This window comes from Crocodylus porosus, unplaced genomic scaffold, assembly GCF_001723895.1.
Source record: "Crocodylus porosus isolate Cpor-Errol unplaced genomic scaffold, CroPor_comp1, whole genome shotgun sequence".
In the NCBI taxonomy this organism is placed as follows: Eukaryota; Metazoa; Chordata; order Crocodylia; family Crocodylidae; genus Crocodylus; species Crocodylus porosus.
Genome location: NW_017728943.1, coordinates 79,693,030 through 79,713,108, shown reverse-complemented (window position 1 = coordinate 79,713,108; position 20,079 = coordinate 79,693,030). Strand labels below are relative to the sequence as shown.

General features: G+C 45.3%; 1 protein-coding gene and 1 long non-coding RNA gene across 4 annotated transcripts in view; one reads left to right on the top strand and one right to left on the bottom strand.

The window, feature by feature from the left end:
* The window catches only part of BTBD9 (BTB domain containing 9), a 275,559-nt gene extending 260,480 nt beyond the window's left edge, over window positions 1-15,079 (bottom strand). Inside the window, exons 1-3 of one of the 3 annotated variants that reach the window (XM_019549627.1) lie at window positions 14,404-15,079; window positions 1,793-2,003; window positions 293-656 (exon numbers count right to left, since the gene is read on the bottom strand). In XM_019549627.1, the coding sequence (XP_019405172.1) occupies window positions 293-656; window positions 1,793-2,003; window positions 14,404-14,485 (657 nt within the window). In that variant the 5' untranslated portion in view covers window positions 14,486-15,079. The remainder of the gene's footprint in view (window positions 1-292; window positions 657-1,792; window positions 2,004-14,403) is intronic. The other 2 variants (XM_019549626.1, XM_019549628.1) reach the window with 2 other exon arrangements.
* Window positions 15,080-15,112: 33 nt separating this feature from the next.
* LOC109319836 overlaps window positions 15,113-20,079 on the top strand; it is an 11,968-nt gene continuing 7,001 nt past the window's right edge. Inside the window, exon 1 of the long non-coding RNA XR_002103639.1 lies at window positions 15,113-15,864. This is a non-coding gene — a long non-coding RNA (uncharacterized LOC109319836). The remainder of the gene's footprint in view (window positions 15,865-20,079) is intronic.

Below are 20,079 nucleotides of genomic sequence, written 5' to 3'. Positions count from 1 at the left end.
AATCTGGAAGATACAGACTGCAGGTTCAGAATGAATCCCCGTGCTCTCATTCTTCCTGGACCACAATACTTACTTGTATAGAATTATATAAAAGTATAATTCATTCTTCATCTGACCTTGCCCTGAATACCTCCAGCAATAACAAATTCACTACTAAATGACCTTACTATAGTAAAGAGCTTCCTGTAACTTAGCCTACTCTATTTTCGGTCCCTATAGTATTTTATCATGAAGTTAGAGACCACAACTAAGACAGCTAGAAGAACATGAATTTGAAAAAAAAAAAACATACCTTAGAAAGAGACAGAAACCCTTCACTGGAGAGCACCTCTTGAGCATTTCTATCCATAAACATACAACACATACAAGTTAATTTGGGAAGTGAATAGAGACTGGCAACATCAAATGTCATGCAAACATTCTGAATGTTAAGTATGGTGCAAAGATATTCAGATGTGGAATCCTCCAGCTCTGGGAACCCATATTTATGAGCCAAGCTCAAGAAGTCCAGGAGCACCTCTTCTTTCTCATCTCTTAGTGTGGCACGGCCTGTATAGATGTATTTCAGCAGCATTGTAAATGCTTCTGCAGTAGTATCTTGAAGAGGGATTTCTGCTTCTGGCTGAGATTCTCTCATTCCGCCATATAATAATGCTCTAAAAGAAAAAAGAAAAAAAAGCAAAAAGAAAATGAGAGAAAGAGAGAATATAAGAAATGTATGCCCTAACAAAAAGGTGTTTCATTATATAAAAACCAATACAATAAACATCCTAGATTTTATCCATATCCAACTGCCAGATAAAAGAATAAATTATATTACATTTAACAGATCTTTGAAGAAACAACATAAAACAGAGGAAGATTGGCTTAGCAAGTAAGACATAGAAACTTCTTTTGAATACAACTACAGCTCTTCTCTAACCATAGGTGTGTCAAAGTGGCATGCCAAAGTTTCTTGTTCATCATATCTCCATTATTTGTCTGTATCAGATTTGTTCAGTTTGCATGTAAATGGTAACTGTGAAAACTCAGCCTGGGAGTTAAGGCAGATTCATTGCTACTCATACATCACTACCAATAAATAAAGACATTTCAGAACTGATGATAGATTTCTGGAGTTTGGATCCCCTGTCCCTTGTTCTGGCCATGGCATAGGACAGCCCTGAAATCATATCTGATGAAACTGAAAAAGAATCTAAGGGTTAACAATGTTTTCACTAGATAATGAATTCAAGTATACTACACATCTAGATTTTAGCTTAGCCCCTCTGACAATACTTGTACAAAAGAACAATTGTTCAAAATTTTATTAGATATATTTTAAGAATGGATAAAAAGATTGGCATTACTGGCCTAAATTTTAGGTTATTTCAATCCCCTTGTTTAAACAAATAGTAGTCTCCTATTTCATAACACAGCAGATATCTTTTCAAATCTCCAGTTTCACGAAGTCAATACATTGTGCCCAAATCTGTTATTTGGACTTTTACTTTGAGAGAACATCAGCAATACCTTTACACCATCCTCTTTATGTTGTGAAGTTTATTTCCTCTTAAATCTGTGAAATAACTCGAAAGTCCAATTTAATGAAGGTGAAAAACATTAGGATGACGTGGTATTTTTCTATCTTTTTATAGCTGGCCACAGTGTTTTGATGCATTGGAAAGCATTTGCACAAGAAAGGTCATGTTCAATGGATAGGTAATTATAGACTGTTTCTTTATGAACTTTCCCATGTATAGTTCATATGTATTAAAGCTTTCTGTAGGCCTGACAAGATGCTATACTTTACCTGAAATAATTGCACCTAGCAGCCAGGATTACTCTATGTGCAGGAAAACGTTTCTTTTCTACAATAAAAGTAACATCACTGTACTCCTCCCCATTCATTAGAGCACCGACATTCTCTGACAAAATGTGAACATGGTCAATTTCACCCACGGAAGTATAGGGACGGAGCGGGTGACTGTTACTCATCTTGGAGGGTTGATGGTACTGGTAGCCTAAAGGAAGAAAGAAAATAAACGTAAGTATTTTAAGCCGGTACATAATGGAATTATCACGAGGAATAAGTTATTAAAAAAATAACCCAATACAGATGGAACAGATATTAGAAAAAGGGTCTAAAATCTACTTACAATTACAAAAAAATCCACTTGATCTTAAAAAGTTACATTTTATCTCCAACCCTGCTTTTATTCTGTCAATGTATTTGCTCTAAGTAAACAAATCTCCATCAAAAAATCTAAATTAAATCTACAGAAGTAATGATTCTGAACAATTAAAGCAATTCACAAAACAAGACCCTAGATAAATTAAAATCAGCTGATGGACTAAGAAATCAACCTGGTAAATAAGCTTGGTCTACACAATGAAATCTGGACTAAAGTGTTTTTATCAGTAATTAGCTAGCATATGGGTGTTGGCAATCTGTTCTCACCAGAACTCAATTAAGTTCCCAGATCTGAAAAAAATCAGAGGGACTCTTAATGATTAATATACAAAGACTGTTCAGAGAGCAAAGTTCTACACAACAGAGATTTCAGTAAGTCTCTGAAAGACTTAAAGGATTCTACTGGGACAGTAACTTCACCAAGTGTACCTTCTGACTTGAGAGGCTCTAGTTTTGGGGGGCAGGGGGAGTCAGGGGGAGAAGCTAGGCCTTCTGCTCTTTAATTGCAGAGCCTCAAACATCTCTCAAGGGAAAATATGGCATTTATAAAGCATATGTTTTAGCAATTGCAATCTATTCATGTTACCCATACAATATGTAATTTGAAGTAGCATTTCTTAAACTTCAACCACCACTTTGGGAGATGAATAAAGTGATATCCATATGGAAACACAAAATTTGCCTCTGCATAAATTTCTCCTCACCGAACAAAAGAAAAATTGCCACGCATCCTCTGGCTATTTACTCTACTCCTGGAATCCTCAAGCTTCAAACAGAACGCGTTAGCAATTTTAAAAGACAACCACCTTGTTGATTTCATCAATATTCGTATATTAAAGTGGCTAATGATAATTCTAATATTATAAAAGCCTTTGTCAGTCTGTCCGTAAAGCTTTATTTGCCCCATGATTCTTCATGGGCAGTTTGTAAGTAGTAATAATAATGTGGGGCGGAAGCACTCCAGCCCGATATTACTATCTTTTAAGTTTTTCCAAAATAAGTTTGGAATAAGAATATTCCCAACCATTTCTCGGAAGATCAAAGTTGAAACCTGAATCAAACCAAGAAATGGAGTAAAGCTCAGATTGGTGAAGGTCAATCACCAAGTTGCAAGGGGGCACTCAGTAAAAAAACAACTATTTTAACACAGGGACATGAAAGGTTAAATGTTTAAATGGTAAGTATATTTGTACCGGTAACGCATTGCCAGTTAACATTCAGTACAGAGCACAGTCCGATGGGGAAAGGAAGCAGCAGGAAGCAGCATGGTGCCTCAAGAACAGGGAGGTGGCAGGGTAGGCAGGAGGGAGGAGCAAAGAGGTGGAGTAGAAGGGGGAGGAAGACTAGTACCCATAGCTAGTCTGCTCCCTCCCTCCCAGTCCGCCAGCAGCTGCAGCAGGCTGGAAAATCTCCCACACTGTCTAGTAGATCTTGCCACCACCACCTCCCTCCACAGTCAAAGGCCCTGCAGAGCAGCTCCCAGCAGTAGCTGTGTCCAAGCAGGTCTTTTGGGGGCAACTGGCTCCCTACACTGTTCTACACAAGCAGCTGTGGCCCCTTCCCTGAACCAGATCAGGGTAGGGCAAGCCCTGGGCAGGGCTCCACACCCCCCAGCGGGACTAGTTATGTGTTATCACCAGTTAAGTATTTAAACAGATACATTTTGAAACAATAATTACATCCCTATTTTAAAGTTCTTTTTCCTCTTTGATACTCATGTTTCAATGTACATAAGGAAGTGACCACAAGAGTGACACGGGTCATTCCTTGCATCACCTGCAATAAAAAATAATGCGCTGTGAGGTACCTTTAGTGGGAGTGTGCTAGTACCTCCTGGTCCACACAAACAAAGTAAAGTAGTAGTTTTAGAAATTTAAAAATACTTCTGTGCTAAGTGCTACCTTCAACCTTGTTTGCAGAGTTATTCAGTGCAAAGCTTCAGCCATTGATTACCATCCTCCTCCCCCTAACAACACAGTTCAGCTGTTTGGGTTAGTGAAGATTTTATGTTTATTGAGTATTTTCAGGCACTTTTGTGCTGTAGTAAAAAGCTTTGTGTGAAAGTTCATTCTGCACACATGCAACACATTTATTTTCTTGGTGGAATATTTATGAACTATGCAAGTTCTCACTACACTTCTCCCATGCATACACTTAGAAGCGTACACACTGAGAAACACAACAGAGTTTAAATATTATTTGCATTTTCAGCAGCACTTTAAGGCTCTAACTAGAGATCAGAGCCACACTGTGCTAGATACTGCACAACCACAAAGAATATGAATCTAAACAAATTCTAGGCAGGCTGCCCATTTCTCCCTCTCCCCCACACACTTCCAGTCACCCACAGGTAGCCCCGTGAGCTGGACACAACAGTCGGCCAGCTGGATTCAGCTTGCGGGCCATATATTTCACACCTCTGGCTTAGGGTGTCGTTGCAGCCATGATGGTCCAGGAAGTGTACAAGGGGTGAGGGTTTTTAATGATATCTTGTATTGGACCAACTGTATAGCTGAGAGAGAAGTTACCTAGCACTTTAACACAACCCATCCTTTCTCAGGTCTTGGTGAAAAGTAGACACCACTTGAGTTAAATAGCAGACAGAACACAAGTACATGCATTACTCCATGTGTAAGTGAAAACAAAGAATCCTCTTGAAAGAATGGACTTGGTCCAATAAAAAACACACAAAAAAACCCCCTTGCCTCTTCAGTGTACATTTTTGGCCACTGAGTAAGATCAGGAAACACTACCGATGAGAGACATGTTTCCATGCTGACAGTACTACAGCATACAACTCCTAAAATGAAGTGAGAGAGATGATAAAGTAAGTGAAGCTAGTTGGTAAACACAGGAAGAAATGTGTGGCAGGGTTAAGAAACATATCCTTGATCTTCGTTTAGTGTTCATACCATTTCAATTGCTGCTTGGGATTTCCACAGCAGTGTTCCTTCATAACTTTTTTTTTTTTTTAATTTGAAAAGACCCAGACAACACTGAACCCACCTCTGAAACGCAGAATCAAAACGATCTGTGTGCTTCCCACTTCTAAGCTGAATTGCCGCAATGGCTTCAAGTTATCCCTGAGCACTTCCTATTTAAGAAAGAAAAACGCTACTTTTCAAGTACAGCAATATGCTATGAACACATTACATTGGTTCTCTGCCTTTGCTAAATATTTATTTCTGAGGGCCTGGGAAGGAAATGTGTTTACACTGCTACAACTTGCATTGGTTTTATACGCTGAAGCAAGCTGCACAGGGCACTGGAAGGGTGGATGCAAGTACTCAATTCAAATGGCTGCAGTGCAGCTGTTTTGTGGAATCCAGTGGAGCCCCAACTAATCGTGAACTGTGCATGCATTTATTGCTTCGGGCTGGACCAACAGAGACTGGCTGTGCCGCCATCGATCCACAGCCAGGGGGCCCCATGCACTAAAGCCAAGCAGTTCTGCAGGGCCCCCTGGCTGAAGGAGGTTGTTGAAGGCAGCAGCTAGGCTGCCCTGACTGGCTGCTCACCCCAGCTCTGCACTCTCCCTGGTCAGTCATTTAAATGCCCTAGGGCAGTGGTACCCAACCTTTTGGCCTGGCAGGCCAGATGGGCAGTACCTATTCCCTTCACAGACTGAATCCAGTTGGTGATCCTGATCTGGCACCCAGGGCAGGCACAGCAGGCACCATTCAGCTTCATGGAGAGGTGCATGGGATAAGCCAGGCCCAACGTAGCTACACAGGGGAAAGGAGCTTGAACTAGCCCCACAGGGGGGAAGGCAGTGTGGCCTGGTGCAAACCTAGCCCCACAGTAGGGGAAGAGGGGGAGTGTCCCAGCCGCAGCCCAGCTATGGGGGAGCATGGCCTCTGATCCAGAAGCAAGGGGGAGGGGGGACACATGGGGCTTGGGAATTTGGCAGTGAGGGAGGGTGGCTGCCACTCCCCCATTATCAAATCTGTGGACTTATGGGGTACCTACAGGCCAGATGAGATGGCTCTGTGGCCTGTGTTTGGTCTGTGGGCCAGAGGTTGAGAACCACTGTCCTCGGAAACTCGGGGGCTGTGTGGAGCGTAGGCAGCTGGGGAATGCCCAAAAGCTGCATACCCTGCGAGACTCTGCTCCCTGACCATCCATTTAAATGCCCTGGGAGAGTCTGGGCCTGAGGGGAGTGTGGCTGGCTGGGAAGCAACCAGTAGCTGCATGCCTTGGGAGCCTTCGCTCCCTGGCCAGTCAGTTAAATGACCAAGGAGAATTTAAGGCTAGTGGGAGCATAGCCAGCCAGGGAGGAGGCAGGCAGTTACCACGCATTCCCCAGCCAGCCATGTGCCACCCAGCCCTAGACTCTCCTGGGGCATGTAATCTAAGGTCTGGCCCTGCATCTATGGGATTTAAAGGCAGCCAGGGCCCTGTGCAAGAAACACAGCTGCCTTAGCTTTTGCGTCCCTCTGGAGCCCTGTTGCAGATTAGGGCTGTAGAAAGGAGCTGGGCCTTCTATAGCCCAGATGCTCACAGGGGGAGGGACTTGCAGCATCTCAGATTGCAGCACTACAATGTAGCCAGTGTCACAGAGTGTTACTTTAGAAGGAGGCAGGGAGGATGGGCATTTGCAACCACTGTACTACTAATAAATTGGGATTGTGTGCAAGTGTTCATTCAAATGCCTACACCACTTGATTAGTGTTTCAGCTTCGTCCAGCACAACAGAGATTTCTATTGCATTAGCCATTTTTAAAGCAACTGAAGTGCTCTGAACACTTGTACACACTGTATTTCAAATAGTCAAATGGCAAGTCCAGTAGTTAAAATGTAACTTTGTCCATTCCTGAAAAGAGCATGCAGATTTGCAACTGTACTAGGAAAACTGCATGCAGTAGCCCACTATTACAGAGCCTTGCCACTAGGTGACAGAGTGGCAAGTAACTGTGTGCCATGAGCAAACAGCTACCCTGGGAAAAGCTACAGACAAATGACATCTACAGGCAGGCAGACACAAGTTACAGAAGACATTTTGAAAGGTCTTCATCTGAACCTTTATGCAATGACAGTTCAGATTTTCACCCAATCGGTTATTTTTTTTAAGTGGTCTGCAGCCGTGGACTTGCATTTGGTCACAGCTACAACCACTTTCTGTGGCCAGACTGGGTGAAAATTGTTACTTCTGTCTGCGCCTCAGCAGGTTAGTTTTACCCATTTCTTTCAGCAACAATTCTAGATCAGGTTTGGCTAAAGTATCCTTGAATAAGGGTTGGCATCATTAACCATCTGATTTCTTATACCTGTGCAAATACATTTCTTGCTTGCACCCCAGCAGAATGTAAAATGTTAGTGTATAATTTGTAGAATACAAAAACTATATTTATACAGCTTTAGAGCAAGAAGCAAGGCATAGCTGTTTACAAATATCATGCTAAACCTAAAATCTACAATCAAATATTTGTCACAGTAGTTTGACTGTTTTACTGGTAACATCAGAAACCAGACTCCACAACAGTGGACAAACTTCACAAAAAATTAACTTAAAGGTTTTGTTCTGTTCAATAAGCTTGCTCAACAATTGCATCATCTACAAAACAATCACAAATAGAATTCCAATGAACTGAACTTCCTACAAATCATTTCTTCCCTCTGCATTTCTGTGAGTTTTTTTCTTCCAGATCAGGGCCTCTAAAAATAAGGTTAATTGTTTACTATTCAAATTTATTAATGAAATGAATTTCTCCTTTTCCAGCTATGAAGAATCTGAACAATTTTCCTCTAAGTATGCAGCATTTTCCAACATTTACCCAGAACAAGATATGCTGAACAGAAATATGAAGAAGAAATGCAATGCACAGAAACACTACCATGAGCAGTGACATTATTACTATCCAGCTCTCAAAAAGGAGCAGCAGAAAAGGTCAGCAGTAAGTCATTTTCTCCCATTTGGGCTCCTCACATTACCTGAAAAAGAACATTTCTCCTGCTAACAGAATAACTTTTTTAATCGCATCTCAGAAGATAATATAGGGACTTATTTATGGAAACTGCAACGTTTGTTTTTAAATATAAAAGAAAGTAATAGACTAGTTAGACAACCACAGTCAAAGAACTCTGATTTTTATAAACTTATTGTTCATTAGCAGGTAAACAGAAGACATCACACTAGAACCCAAAACCAACATAAAACAAATCTGATTTTTTTTAATCATAGAAATGAATGTCCTTCTCTAGAAATGTTTATTTCTTATCTTACCTATCCAATTATAATTACTTTGTCCTTATAAACAAGTATTAGAGGTGCACCGATATATTGGTCCGATATTGGATCAGCACTGACACAAAGAAAATTGATTGTATCAGAAATCAGCCTGATGTGGCCAATAGTTTGGCCGATAAATGCCCATGCATGCACACAGCCACAATACAGCACATAGGCATGAGGAGCGCAGGCTGGCAGCTTGGAAAATTGCATGCAGCTGATAAGTCTGGTGTGGTGGAAGGGGAGGGGGGACGGAAGGGGTGTGGTGAGGCAGATCAAGGCTCCCCAAGGTGAGGGAGGAGTGGAACTGGGGCTGAGGCAGGAGCAAGCGCTGCCCAGCCAGGGCAGGGCGGGTGTGGGACGGAGCTGTGGCTCGTCTGGGGGATGAGGGGAGGGGCAGCTTCCGCCGCTGTGTGCCATTTGTCCATGAGGGTATGGGGAGCATGCCCCCGGATCTCCGCGGGGCGGGGCAGGCTGGGGCCAGGGCTGCGTGGGGTTCTTCCCAGCCTGGCCCAGCCTAGTCCAGCACACTCTGCAAATCTGGGGGCACACGACTCCCCCCCCCCCCCGCCCTCCCAGACGACCAGCAGGAGCTGTGGCAGGAGCAGGTGAGTGCCAGACCAGCCTGCTCCCAGATGAGTGGTGCACAGCAGCAGGCACTGTCCCCCCTCTTCCTGAGCCTCCCTGGACTCTGTCCCATGCCTGCCACACCCCAGCTGGGCAGCACTTGCCCCAGCCCCTGCCCCATTCCTCCCTCACTGCAGGGGCTCAATCTGCTCCCCCCCACCACACTTCCCTTCCCTCCTCATCCACCACACCAGACTTAACAGCTACACGCAGCTCTCCAAGTTGCCAGGCCAGTATCAGAAATCAAACCAGTATTGGCCAATATGCCTCCTTAAAAATCGGCTATCGTTATCAGCCCCAAAAATCTCTATTGGTGCACCCTTAACAAGTATTTAAGAAAATCCATTTCTCCTTATTCTCTCACTTTGATTTTTTCCTAGAATGAAGAGTCAAGCTTAAGTGAAAACTGGGGACAAGGAGTCAGTGAGAGAACAATTTAGATGGATTTCAATTTTTTTTAGTAGAAAAATATTTTGCTTTTTTAGAGACTTAAATAACTTAAGAACAACACAACTGAATATATTGTTGTTGCATTCTTTGCACATAAAATTTAATTTACAACACTACAACCTTTACTACACAGGAAATATATTAAGTTATCTTATAAACCAGACAAAAACTTTAAATTTCTGCTTTAAGGCATTTCAGTACATTTCACTCAAGGCATTTCAGTACAATAAGCCAATATATCATGAAATCAGAAAATAGTGAAATTCTCTGAATGCAGTTTTATACGCACACAAAACACTAAATAAATGTTTTAAAGCTGACTCTGTCTTAGTGCTGGAGCACAGAGATTTCTGAATAACAAAGCATGTAATCTTGGATACAAATGAGAAAACATAGCAAAAAGTATATTAAATACACTGTAATACTACAATTGCTAAAGCTAAAGTTAGAGTGAAGTTAGTGAACAATTTTAAAATGTAATGTCAAGCTACAAACAGCCAGTATTAAAAATAAATTAACCTTAAAGATTCTGACACAAATATATAATTGCTGCGCTTCTTTTAAAGTCAAATAACTATCCTTAAGGAATCGGGTAGGTCTGCATTAAAATCTTAACTAAGATTTCTATAGGAGTTTTATCAGTTTTAATGGTAACCTTTATTTCAAAACACATAGAAGGAGCAGTGTTAAGAACTTATCACAATAACACTATTCTTTTACTCTACTCCAGTGATAAATCATAATTCTGTTCTTGAAATGAAAGCCAGACGATGCTTCTGGCGGCTCCTTTTTACTCTCTGAAAATAATTTCTTCCTAAATTTGTTTTTCTTCATATTCTTTCAAACTCAGAACAGTCCTTCTTATATTTGCTCCTAATGCCTTCCTAAAGTCATAATCCCACCCAAGAAAGTCAGCCAAAATCTACAAACTGATGTACAAGAGAGCGTAAACAAATGTTGAAGACCATATATGTTAATGGATAAAGATACTGTTTTCTTTTCCATACCCCTGGACATACTAACTAGGCCTGTGCGAGTAGGGAAGTATTTGATTCGGATTTGGCCAATTCGGAGGACAGCGATTCAATTTGGATCACTGTCCCAAATAGATTTGGCCGACTCAGAGAGATTTGGCAATTCGGATCAGCCAGGGAGAGGCAGGCACATCCAGGCAGCTGCAGGTTCTCCCACAGCTCTTCTGGCTGTGCTGCCTCTCCTTGGGCGGGGGAGCTACAGGAGAAGCCCCCATGGCTGTCTTGCCCCAGCAAGACCTGACACTTAAAAAAAGCCCCACACTTACTGGCTGCAGGAGCAGCAATTAGGGCCTCTGGGCACTTGTGGCAGAGCCCGTCCCATGCAGCGTGGCCCAGCTGGGTGCAGCAGGGGTCGCTCCTCCAGCCTGGCACCTGCGTGGCAGCTGACCTATGGTGCGGGTACAGTGTGGCTTAGCAGGGCACCACGCGCTGCCTGGGACCTTGGGCCACTGGGGCTGAGTGGTGCCAGGCTGTGGCTGACATGTGGAGCTGCCCCAGCTCCCAGGCAGTGAGCAGCGCCCTGCCAAGCCACACTGCACCCACGCAATGCGACATCTGCCACACAGATGCTAAACGGGGGGTGATCCCCGCTGCCCCCCAACTGCCCTGCGCTATGCAGGGGTCTCTGCCACAAGCGCCCAGAGGCTCCAAACACCACTCCTGCAGCTGGTGAGTGCAGGGCATTTGCTCCACACTCACCAGCTGCAGCTCCAAATTGATGTGGAGCTTTTCATTGGTATCCCAATTCAATTAGAAGATTTGGTCCCCAAATCGGGCCGAATCTCCTCCGAATTGAATCAGCTATCGAAGTTTGCAGAGCCCTAATATTAACCCAAATCCAAGATGAATTTAAGATGTCCCCCAATAATTAGATTCTATACATTAAATATGTATATGCTTGTTATAATTTTCCACGTATAGAAATAATAATAACTGGAGAACTGTCTTAAATTCATCCCTACTATTGCTGCATGCAGTCGAAGGGGACAGGCAATGGGGGGCTTGGGGAGGCAGTAAAGGAGTAGGCAGTGTGCAGGATAGTGGGGGACAGGCAGTGCGGGATGCACACAGTAGGGCAGGCAGTGGGGGAGGTAGTGAGGAGAGCAGTGGTGGACAGGTGGTTGGGGGACAGGCAGCATGGAGACAGCAGAAGCTTGCTCCCCCATGCCTGTCCACCCCACTCTTATCCCCTTAAAGCAAAGCACACACTGCAGCTTCAAGCCCCTGCCCCCGCTTATCTCCCCCCTTTGCACCGTTTCTGCTGCCCTGCAGCCTCAGGCCCCCAGCCCCCTTCCCTCTCAAAGCCTCTGCCTCTCCCCCTCTTACCCTTGCTCAATGACAGCAGGATCTGTCCCTGCTGCAACCTGAGACAGAGCATGGCCCCAGCATGGCCCTGCAGCAGCCTCATGGAGCCAGCACCACTGGTACAGGGCAAGTTTGGGGTCATGCTCCGTATTGTAGGCTGCAGCAGAGGTGGTGCTGGACAAGGATAAGCGGGTTGGGCAGAGGGGAGATGGGACAAGGTAGGGGCCTGAGACTGTGGGGGTGAAGGCAAGGGGTGCATAAGTGGCAGGTGGGGAGGTACAGGAAGCAACTTCCCCCCCCACCCCCAGCGATGTTAAATGGGGGGAAAAAAACCTCATCTTGGAATCAAATAAAATATTGGAGAGAGAGAGATAACAAACAAATGATTACTTAAAATATAAAATGACTGTTTAAACACAGTGTCAGCAAGCTATCAGTTCTTAGAACCCCCTTATCTTAATTTTCACAAAATGACTTAGCGAGCTTTGTGGTATTTCATTGCTTTTAAATTTGAAAAACTAGTGAAAATGAGGAAAAAATCTTAGTCATATGCAACAGCTAGAGTATCACACCAAGAATTTATAATATTTAAATTTAAGGCAAGAGGAGGAAGAGGAGGAAGAACTCTTTCCATTGACATTGTACTAGCTCATAGGCCCTTAAAAAATGCAAGTACGCTATAAATCATATAACCATATACAAAACACTTCCATTGATACTCGCTTTCCAGAAACCTTCCCAATAAGTAGAGAAAAAAGACACAGCTAGACTGACATTTTACTAATGGAGTACATCGCTAAAAATCAAATGCAGTCTGGTTGAATATTTTACAGTAAGAAATAAAGTAAGATTAAAAAATGAGTTTTAATCAATGACCAGTGGAAAAAAATTAAGATTACCCTTTTTCTTACCACACTGCATATACAGCAAAAAAATTTAACTTTAAATACAACCATTCAAACCCTCAGTAAAATAAAAGTGAAGAGACTAAATAACTGCAGCTGCACTGGATTTCTGTGGACAATATTATTTGTTGAACCAAGTGCATGGTTAGCATGAACTCTCTTAAATGCAATGTCCTTTTTAAACAAGTAGTAATAAAGGAATCTATACATTATGTAAAACAAAGATGCATGGTACTTTTTAATCTCCTGATTTCTGAGTCTCTTACGATTTAGTGCCAGTACATTTAAGTTATTTTTAGTTTACTGTGGCACCTCATGTCCAACACACCTTGTTGCAGAAGGATGGAAAACAGAAGCAAAAATAAAACACTAATTAACTCACTAGTCTCTGCTATTTTCAAGATGCAATTCCACATAAGCATAACTAAAAACCATAGAATATAGCTCCATAAGTGTTTTGACTTTGGGATCTAGGAGATGTTTTTGGGGTGTTCATGTGCAAAAAAAAAAAAAAAATCATTGTTGCAGTGCTCCTTTAAGGGCAGAAACAGCCCTTAGGAGCCAGGCATAAACCCCATAGGTGCAGGTTGCCATGGGAGTAGGCTAATGAGGAAATTAGCCTGGATCTACACTCAGTCAGCTGACTGGAAGGAGGCAGGGCCCTGAGCCCATATAAGCCCCAGAGTTGGGACTGAAGTCAGTTAGGGCCCTGGCAGCTGCCAGGAGTGGAGTTTGTGCAGAAAAGCTCCACTGAGATACCTATGTGCCTGTGCTGCTACTGCTGGTGAGACTAATGAGGTTTAGGAGCTCCTAAAGTATCCAGGGCTAGGAGGCACACTTTGTTGAGGAAGAAATTGGCCGTCTTAAAGTGACTTCCTCTGTTACGATTGCTGTTACGTTATAGCCCATGGGCTCATATTTATGTTGTTGCTTTTAATCCAATGGGACTGGCTGAGGCTACAGGGGAGGAAGAGGGCTCACTGGGGCACTCTACTGTGCAGAGCCCCAGCACCAAAGTGTGCAGTGACACGGGATGAGGAGACCTGAGTGCCAGAGGGTGCAGTTACTGAGGCTAAGGGTCCAGTGGCAACAAGAGGCCAAACTAAACTGAGGCCGTAACACTAGAGATAACGTCTACACACCATCTGCGAGGCATGGGGCATGGCAAAGGGGCAGTTCTGAAGCCACACATCTAGCCCATAAGGCTTGGTGTGCCCTACAAGGCACTTACTTAAAACAGAATCCTGCAAGAGGTCTAAGAACCAATGTGATTTAGTGGGGTCCACCAGGACCATGACTGCATAGCAACTTGAGGGCAGCCTCCCTATCTACCACCTATTATCTTAACCATCAAGACATGGCAGATGAGAATAGAAGGTGCCCACAGGGCAAGACTGGCATGATCACAGGGCTCTAGGGGTATCATGGCTGTCCCTAGGTACCCCACCCCATGACAATCACCTAATTACTATATTTTTTTAAATGTCTTACAAACTAGTCCTTACAAGAGCAGAGTATTGTAACTTGGAAAATTATATTCACACATTTATGTACAAAATTATTACTGTATTTTGAGAGGTTTTCCATCAAATATACTTAACAAAAAGTGGGTAAAAACTGATACCCATTTGACAAAAGGGGTAACCTCAGGTCTTGAAAAAAGGTCAGTTATCCACTCACCAGTAAAGCTGTGTGGAGATTTACAGTGGATATAGCCTGCAGACAGATGAGTGACTTCCTGAAAATTAGGGTTCTTTGCCATTCAGAACAACAGAAAGACTGATAGGGAAGCCCAAAGAAATCCTATTCAGCAATATCCAGCCGCACAGTAAGAACTGTAACAGTTCCTGAAACAGTGCATCATACATAAGGGATACATGACCCATGGCTAACCTGCTTCATAAATTAGTTGACAGTTTATAAATATTCTTTAAGAAGCGTAAGTCCTTTTCTGTATAGTGAAAGAAAAGACTGACACTGTTCTTTACAACCATGATGCCATTTTTCACTTTTTATTTTTAAAGGCACTTAGAAATGATGACACGTCCATCTCATTTTCACATCATAGGACAACATACATTTTACTAAGGCTGACATTCATACACCAGGCAAGAAACATAGCTTGTTAGAGTTAACGCATTGTAGCCCCTGGCTAATACAGGTTCCACAGGAAGAGCATAATTTCAAAAAACGGGGATGAAGGGGCAGCAACTGGTGCTGCAGGAGTAGCTGTACTCTTCTGCTCCCAGTCTTCCCCCAACACCCAGGGAGGGCATACCATGCCCTGGGAACAGCAGCCAGGGACTTTTCTTTTTAAGTTCCCAAATCAGGTAAGAATTTCCCCCCACCTCATCAATGCCCCTTCCTTTCCCTTCCATGCTCAGCAGCACCTCCCCATATATCTCACTCCACACCTTTCCCTCTCTGCTTACGTCTCTGAGCACAGGGGGGAAAGAATGCCTTGTCACTGCCGCTTTCCCAGGAGTTCCTACCGATTCCGCAGATGGAGTGGGGCAGGAGTGGCTCTGGGACTTCCCCTGATTAAAGCTCTGGCTACTTCAACCTCCTGCTCCAAATATTTCTTTTTCTGTCCTCCTTCAAGCAACTGTAGATCACTCCCAAGTGCAACTTTTTAATATAAACAAACAAACTGAGCAAAGTGCAATTACCAACAAACAAACTGAGCAAAGAGAGATGCTGGCACCTCATGCTTAATTACAGAACCATCATTGGCCATTTCATGTCAACAGGTCCAAGCGATCATTTTACCAAAAGTACTTTCTTCTTCCTAGTGACTAGTATACCAACTGTTACACAGATGGCATCCCAAGTCATTTGTTTGTTGAGAGAGACCAAAGTAGGGCTTGGTAAAAGTGGACATGCTGGCAAGTTGTTTTGTTTTTCTTTTCTTGACTCTTGTTTCAAGAAGGATTTTTTAAAGAGTTCTGGTGGATGACAAATCAACCTGACCTCATTCCAGAAAACTTGACATGTGTACTAACTGGAAGGTTCTCATTGTCATACCTAACTGAGATCATTCAGACCCATTTTTCCCTTACATATCATATCTGCAAGCTTATTTCTAAGTTTTATTCAGAAGCTATTTGAAAAATATTCATATATAATAACTGGTTAGTAAAAGTGCCAGACAGTGAACAGACCCAACTAAAATCATGCATGGACCCTTTTCATTGTGAAAATCTTCAAACACCTATGGGCACGGATACACATAATACTCAAACTGGTTTTAGATGTAGTTTAAATCTGAAGTGAATGGACAAACAAGTCTGTTAAAACAATTGAAAACTGTCTGGAATGGAAAATCAAGTACTATTTTGAACTGGCTCACTGTGAACCAGTATAACATTTGGACACCACGCATCGTATGACACAGGTCTGGTCAATGCTCTGGGTATTCTCCCACCCCCACCCCCGGCTGCATCCGCTCCCCTGCACTGCTTGTTCAATAAAGCAGTCTTCCCAACAACTAGCTGTGCCCTCACTTTCTACTCCATGGAAGCCTCTCATCATGCCTCCTCAGGCCCTGGGAATCCAAAAACTCAGGACCAAGCACTCCTCAGATCAGGAAAGCAAGCTACAGACTTTGATCAATTACAGGCTACTGACATTTATTGAACTAATGTTTAAGAGAGAAGGAACAGCAGAGAATTGGGGGGGGGGAGAGGGGGGCAGCCCCAGGTCATCCATCCCTTAAGACCATGAAAGCCTGGGTGCAAGCACTCCCCTGCTACACCCCCACTGCAAGGCATGCTGGGCAGGGTACTCATTCCCATTTCCTGGTATCAGAGCCACAGTATTTCACACACAACTGCCAAAAGGTTCCCAATCAGTGACACTTTGGAAGGGTGCAATTTTTGTGGGTCTGCATCCTACACACATAGTTGGAGTAGAGCCCCCATTAAGTCTTTCAATACAGATGTTTAGCAGGCCTGCCTGAACATATACACGCCTTTTTAAGTAATGTAAACCAGGGCTATCTAACTTCAGGGTGGCTGGAGCCACAGGATGTGCCTGTGTGCATCTGCCAGGGCCACGCACACCATGCAGGCCACATCCTGTGAGATCCCACACCACAACATGGGCTGTGCTGCCTGGCCTTCTTGCAGGTGGGGCTGACAGCACACAGACCCCTGGGCCCTCCCTTGCCACGCAGCACAAGTGCACATGTACCCAGCATCCACTCTGTCAGACACTGGGCAAAACTGACCTATGGTCTGACCCAGTAAGCCGCTGTTCTTACATTGTACGCCATCCAGCAGGAGCTGCAAGTCACATGCAGTCTGTGGGCCATAACATGGCCCATGGAACCCTGCAAGTGGTCCACAGGCTGCTGACTGAACACCCCCCAGCAAACTGCTGAGTATGCACAAGCACGGTGTGCTTTTAACATTAAGCACCCCCAGGTCCCATTTGCAGAAACTTTTCAGGCCACGTGCACAGTCATTGTTAAGGAAAGAGACTCCCATCCTGCCATCTGTGGGCCTATGATGCAGTGAGGCCAAGTGTACTACACATATGTGAACACACACACTATATAAACATACACACATGCACACACTGTAGACACACTTGTGTATATGCATGCACTCGCACACAAAACCACTGCACACGTGCAGACATGCACACACCCATGCACACACAGTACAAATATGCGTACATTTACACAGATACATGCACACATACATTGCACGTGTGAGGCACACGCTCCTGCACACACCACCTACACACTCAGCAGACATATGCATACACCCAAGAACACACCACACCTCTGCACACGTACTCTCACACAGGCAAATGCCCGCTGTGCATGCACAGACAAAAATATGTACACGTGTGCACTCCCACACACGTGCACACCAACTGTCCATACGTGCACATGCATGCATGCATGCACCCACTGCACACACACGCACTCCTGCACACACTACACTCATATATGTACACACACACTGCACATACACATAAACACACGTACATGCACTCACACACTCCTGCAAACACCCCCTGTGCACACGTACAAGCATGTGCATGAACATGCTGCACCATGCACACTCACAGAGGCGTGTGCACTGCACTTATATACACACACACTGGTGCACACCAACCAAATGCAGGCACCCCCTGCACGCACTCACAGATACATGCACACATACACTCCACGCGAGGCACACGCTCCTGCACACACCCCCTACACGCCTGTCTGCGCGCATACATGCAAGCACACGCACCTGTGCGCACAGCCCGGCATTTGCACCCCCAGCGTGCGCACGCGACCTCTGCCTGTTCCCAGCGTCGTCTAGCCCCGGGAGCGGGAGCGGGAGCTGGAGCTGGAGCAGGGCCGGGCCGGGGGACTTCGCCCGGCTCCACCCCGCCCCCCGTGCGAGACAAGCGGGGTCTGGCGCCCACACCCCAACCGCCGCGCGCGCGCAAGGCACGACGGGTAACGGCCCCCCACGCCGACGCCCCCCACCCCTGTACTCACCGGCCGCAGCTACAGCGGGGCCCCCGCCCACCGCCGCCTTCTACGTCACCGTGCGTGTTGACGCCACGTAGCAACGGCAGCCGCACCCCCCACGTGCTGACGTTAACAGGAACGCCCAGAGGGCGGGCCTCAGCTCGCGCGGGGCTCGGGCCACGACCTGCCCCGCGGTCGCCGCTTAACGTTTCTGCTCCTTCGCTCGTCTGCTGCTCTGCTCCCTGCCTGGCGCGCAGTCTCGAGCTGCTGGTCTTTCGCCTCCGTCCCTGTCCCGTTGCCGTGCTCTCTGCTGATCTGCCGCTCTGCTTCCAGCACCCCTTCTCCTCTCTTGGGGCTCCGAAGCACACTGACACGCCCCAGGCCGGCTTGCCCTGCCCTGCTGTAGGTGATGGGGCAAGAACCAGGGCTTGGACTCTGGCACGGGGGTTTTGTTGATTTGTCTCCAGGCACTGCCTGGTCAGTGGGAACTCTGCCAAGAAACAGCTCCCTCCGGGGCAGCTTTCAACCCAGGCAAAGAGGGACAGGACAGAGCAAACGTTAACAACTCTGCATGTCGGCCTTCAGTGAAAAGTACTCAGCCTACAAAATATGTTCTTGTGCAGAAAGCACTGGTGTAACTCGAGTAGAGTGACAGGCGCCAATGGGGGCATGGAGCAAAAAAAAAAAGGCTTTTGCTGCAGCCACGATTGTGATGGCAGTGGCAGCGGCAACTGGGCCACGTTGCTACACTGCTAGGGGAAATCACTCATTGCACTTTGCTTGTGCAGCTGGTAAAAAAGGAGTTGAAAATACCATTTGGATCTTTTCTAAGTGAAAAAATGTGCAACCATGCGATGCTTAAATTGAAGATGCAATTTCACTAGTGGGGTAGAAGTGTTTTCCCTGTCCTGTCCTGTTGCTGACCATGAGGGGGCAGAAAAAACAAATCATAAACTTATATAGGTATAGGCTTATGATTAAATTAAATCCAATTACACCTTAAATCTGACTGCACTCTGAGGAAGCTCCCCAACTCTGCACAAATTGGCCACCAGTCAAGAAATTACTCTTTACACCAAAACTTGCTTCAAAAGAAAAGGGGAAGGTGGAGTTGGTGGGGATAGTTCAGAGGCTGTGGTTCTCACTAGAGCTGTGCTGATACATTGGTCCGATATCAGATTGGCACTGGTATAAAGAAAATTAGCTGTATCAGAAATTGGCTCCATGCGGCTGATAAATGCCCATGTGCATGCAGAACCACAGCATGCAGGCAGTGAGGACACAGCCCGGCACCCCTAACCCAATGCCCCCCACCATGAGGGAGGGAGCGGAACAGTGGTAGATGCTTCCTAGCAGGCAGGGCGGGAATGGGATGGAGCTGATGCTCATCCAGGGGGCACCTCCCACCACTGCACACACCCCAGGAGAGCATGCCCCCCAGATCTCCATGGAGGAGGCAGGCTGCAGCAGCAGGCTGAAACCAGGGCTGCACTAGGCTCTTTCAGCAGGGGTTGGGCTCAGGGTGCAGTGGCAGTGCTGGGAGGGGGTAATGGGGGGCTGCAGCCACCCCAAATTTCACCATAGCCTGCTCCCAGCACTGCCACCGTGTGCCTGGCTCAGCCCCAGCTCTTCCTGGCACATGGGTGGAAGCAAGGGCTGGGCTTGGGGCGGGCTGTGGTGGTGCTGGGAGGGGGCTATGGGGGGACTGCAGCAAAATTTGGGAACATTTGTTCACCAGAGTGCCCCAAGGGATGACGAGGTCAAACAGTTATAAACTACTACAAGACCATTTCAGACTGGACACAAGGAAGAATTTCTTTACTGTCTGAGCCCCCAAGGTCTGGAACAGTCTGCCGTCGGAGGTGGTTCAAGCACCTACA